General features: G+C 39.4%; 1 protein-coding gene across 1 annotated transcript; it reads left to right on the top strand.

The window, feature by feature from the left end:
- Positions 1–611: 611 nt before the first annotated feature.
- On the top strand, positions 612–920 carry LOC149260593 (uncharacterized). The gene has a single exon (XM_089460274.1). The coding sequence runs from the start codon at positions 612–614 to the stop codon at positions 918–920; it is 309 nt and encodes a 102-aa protein (XP_089316400.1).
- Positions 921–3,898: the final 2,978 nt, after the last annotated feature.

Here is a 3,898-nt window from a genome sequence, read left to right as displayed (position 1 = left end):
ATTTTTTTTTTTTTTGTGAATAAATAACAAATTAAAAGAGACAAAAGTTGTTAAGTTATTATTGATGTCGATTTTTTCTTATTTTTTTTTATTTTTTTAAACAAAACTGTACAATTTAATTCAACACTCACCATAAATCTTCTGATATAAAACCGATTGCATACGTATGTGAAAACGCAGATGTGTATTACCTGTGGGTTCCAGAAATCGTTTGCCTAAATTCCTAACGGTCTAAGAGGGAATCATGGTTCTTCGAGACCCTGTTTAGATGACTACGTGAAGAAAAAAATGGTTTTTACAATTAATGTGCAGAGAATTACGGGTTTTGCTGGCCGTGAAGCAGATTTTGAGCGATTTTGTGTTCATTGACCATGGCCACTTGCCACGTATCAAGTGAACTGCACCTGTACATGTGGAAATGCTGTTATAGAGGGGAAGGTATATACTTGCCCAGAAGCCTAGACCAGCGGATGATAAGAGAGATTATATCAGAATCCAAATCAAACTTATCAGTCGAATCATTTGCTACTGCCCCTGCTTCGTCTCCATGTGGGCAAGTTAGTTATCAAGAACAAGACACGAGATTGTGAATTAGATTGCATGGAGTTGCGATGGCGGACTTGAGGTCGAAGAGCTTTGGGGATCTGAATAAGGAGGTTGTGCAGTCTCAGCCTTATTTTTCTGCTTTTGCTCACAGCCACTCGTACTCTGAGCCCGGGCCAAATCACATGCCGAATCCAAATCAGAGTGCCAACAGTGCAGGCAATTTCAATGGTATGAAGAATTCAAAAAGCAAATCTGCGAAATCTTGGAGTTTAAGTGACCCTGAAGTGAAGCGAAGGAAGAGGGTTGCAAGCTACAAGGTGTATGCGGTGGAGGGCAGAGTGAAGGCCTCGTTCCTTAAGAGCTTTCGTTGGTAGTAGGTTGAACACTCGACCTTATGCATTTGTCTTTGCGCGTAATTTTTTTTTTTTTAATTTTATGATTGGTTTTATTGTTGGTCGTGAAATTTATTTATTTATTATTATTTTTATTTTTTTTTAAATGAAAAACTAAAATTTAGAAAGAAACTAAACTTTCTCTAGATTTAGTTTTTTTTTTTTTTTTTTTTTTAACAAATGGACACAATGATTTGCATATTGAAAGATGTTTTGATCAAGCATATTGCAAAACATTTATTTATTCTTGAAATTAGTCTAAATCATCCCTATTTTCTGATCCTTGCGATCGCACTAAGCGCGGAGGAGAGCATACTTATTCTAAGAAAAACTGAAAATGAAAGCAAAAACTACAAATGAAAGCCTACCTACTCTATACTAATTAGAAAAAAAATTAGTTACGTGTAATTAAACTTCCAATGAAGCCATTCACGTAGCAGTAACAGAAATATATCCAGTAGCAATTTTTTACATGATGCATGAAAATATTTGAAAGTGAATGAGTCTAGTTGTTGTAACTGCCCCATAGATCTTGCAAGATCTGACGATCAAGGGACATTGATGTATTCCCGTGATTTTCAGCGAGAGAACTTACCATTGAGGCATGCAAGTCTCAAGGCACCCAAAAGGAACTCTAGTCTATTTCCGAGATAAGGTGCTGATGTCGATGGGGCAAGACTTGTTGAAAGGTGGGCCTTAAGGAATCCCACATCAGTCAACGCGAGTTTGTACAAAAAAATTTGGTAGGACTATAAATGGAAAGAACTCACGGACAAGCAGTGTGGATCAGCATGGCAAGGAAAACAAGGCAATGTAATCATGGAAAGGGAATGAGTTGTATTCAAAAGGAAAACTAGAAGGCAAAAATAAACTGAAAAGGATAAAGGAATGTATGCGATTCAGAAAAATAGGCGTGCATGAAGTCGTGAAAGATAAGGAAATGGAAGATGGCTGCAACATAAGGATGCTCTAGGCGTGAGTAGTCATGACGCAAAAGGATTTTTGTGTAGTGGAAAATGTCAGGATATGTGCAGTGGAGAATTAGTTCCTTCAAGCGTCCAATGATGCATGTTTCATTGTGATTTCAAAAAATCACTTTTGCATTAGATTGTCTTCACTCTGAAAAACTTAGCACCATTCCTGCATAAAAATTGTCACCTTTGTGTGCCATCTCCATTGATCATTCTTGTATGAAGTGACTCAAAAACAAATTAGCTCATTTTCAAGAATTTATGAAATGTCCATTTTTTAATTATTTTAACCAGCAATAAGATAATTGGATGCATGTGTGTGCTTGTCAATACCTTCAGGAATAACTACTTGCTCCCCAATATTTATGGGGCAAACCCTTTCCCAATATAAAAGGTGGATGAAAATATGACATTTCTGAGTCCCAACACTTCCTTCTCTCGGTTTAGGCCCATATCCCTCTGCAACTCCTCTTATAAAATTCTGTCCAAAATCTTAGCATCTCGTCTCAAACCCCTCCTCCCCTCTCTGATCTCTGAAAACCAAGGAGGGTTCTTGCCCAACAGGAAAATTACTGATTCTATTCTTCTTGTGCAAGAAGCCATTCATTCGAGCCTCTCCAGGAAGGAGAAAGGGTTTATCCTCAAACTTGACCTGGCCAACGCCTTTGATAGAGTTAGGCATTCCTTCCTTATAGCTGTTCTAAAAAAGATGGGGTTTGAGTCGCCCTTCATTAGTCTTATCACTGCTTGCATCTCTGGACCCTGGATTTCCCCTCTGGTTAATGGTAGACCGGGTGAAGCCTTTCAATCCTCCCGGGGTCTTAGACAGGGTTGCCCCCTTTCCCCTTATCTCTTTATCCTTATGGCAGAATCCTTCAGTCAAGCTCTGGACTTCAACAGAAGAGTGGGTCTCATCACTGGAATCAAATTCGGGAATTTAGCCAAGAATATCAACCACTCACAGTTTTTCGATGATACCTTGCTTATTGGAGGGGCCTCCACTACAATAGCAAGGAGGTTCAAGATTCTTCTTGATCAATTTATGGGGTACTCTGGAGGTTTGGTCAATCAGCTAAAAAGCTGTATATATGGATGGAACGCATCAAATCAGGTCATCCACAATATTGCAAATATTTTTGGTGTCCCTTGCAATTTGGATTGGACTCATTTCTCTTACCTGGGCATGCCAATGAGCCTAGGACCTCTGAAGGCAGGAACTTGGGAGAGTATCATTAACAAGGTGAAGCGGAAAGTGCAGCAATGGGGATCAATGTGGCTTAACCCAGCAGGCCGCCTCATTCTCCTTAAATCAAGTATTTCTTCTCTTCCCCTCTATATTTTTTCTCTATACCAAGCCCCAGCTACCTTTCATCACAAAATGGAAGTTGTTCTCCGCCATTTCCTATGGCAAGGAGGGAAGAACGACAAAAAGAAATTCAACTTAGTTAATTGGAAACAAGTCATTCAAACACAGGACAGAGGAGGTCTCAGTATTAGGTCCCCCAAATTTTTAAATCTAGCCTTTGGAGGGAAGATTGCTTGGAGGCTCATAACTGGTCCCTCTACGTGGTGGAAAAGGGTTCTGGAAACCAAATACTTGAACTTCCCCAGACAGCATTTACTTGACTCTGATATTCCCAATAGAGACTCTTCAAAAATCTGGCGATTATGTAAAAAAGCTATTCCGTTCATGACTCAGAATATATCCAAAGTCCCCAGGGGAGGAGCTAGTATTAATATTGGGGCTGATAAAATTCTGGGACAGTAGCCAATAAACAGGCACGAAGAAACCATTCCTATTCTTACTTTTTTCAACAATAGCGGTATCCATTATCTGGACCAAATATCTAGCTGGGATCCACAGTCTCATATCTGGCTTGGGTGGTCCTTTCCTATTATCCCCAATGATCTTAAATCTAGTATGTCCATTCTGCAGTCCCTCCTTCACAGTAAAGCTCCCATCAAAAAGAATGAGATGAATGGCTTTTG

The sequence above is a fragment of the Pinus tabuliformis genome, chromosome 6 (assembly GCF_031772625.1).
Source record: "Pinus tabuliformis cultivar Carrire ecotype Pingquan chromosome 6, CPIR1, whole genome shotgun sequence".
NCBI lineage: Eukaryota > Viridiplantae > Streptophyta > Pinopsida > Pinales > Pinaceae > Pinus > Pinus tabuliformis.
This window is presented reverse-complemented; position numbering and strand designations above follow the sequence as displayed.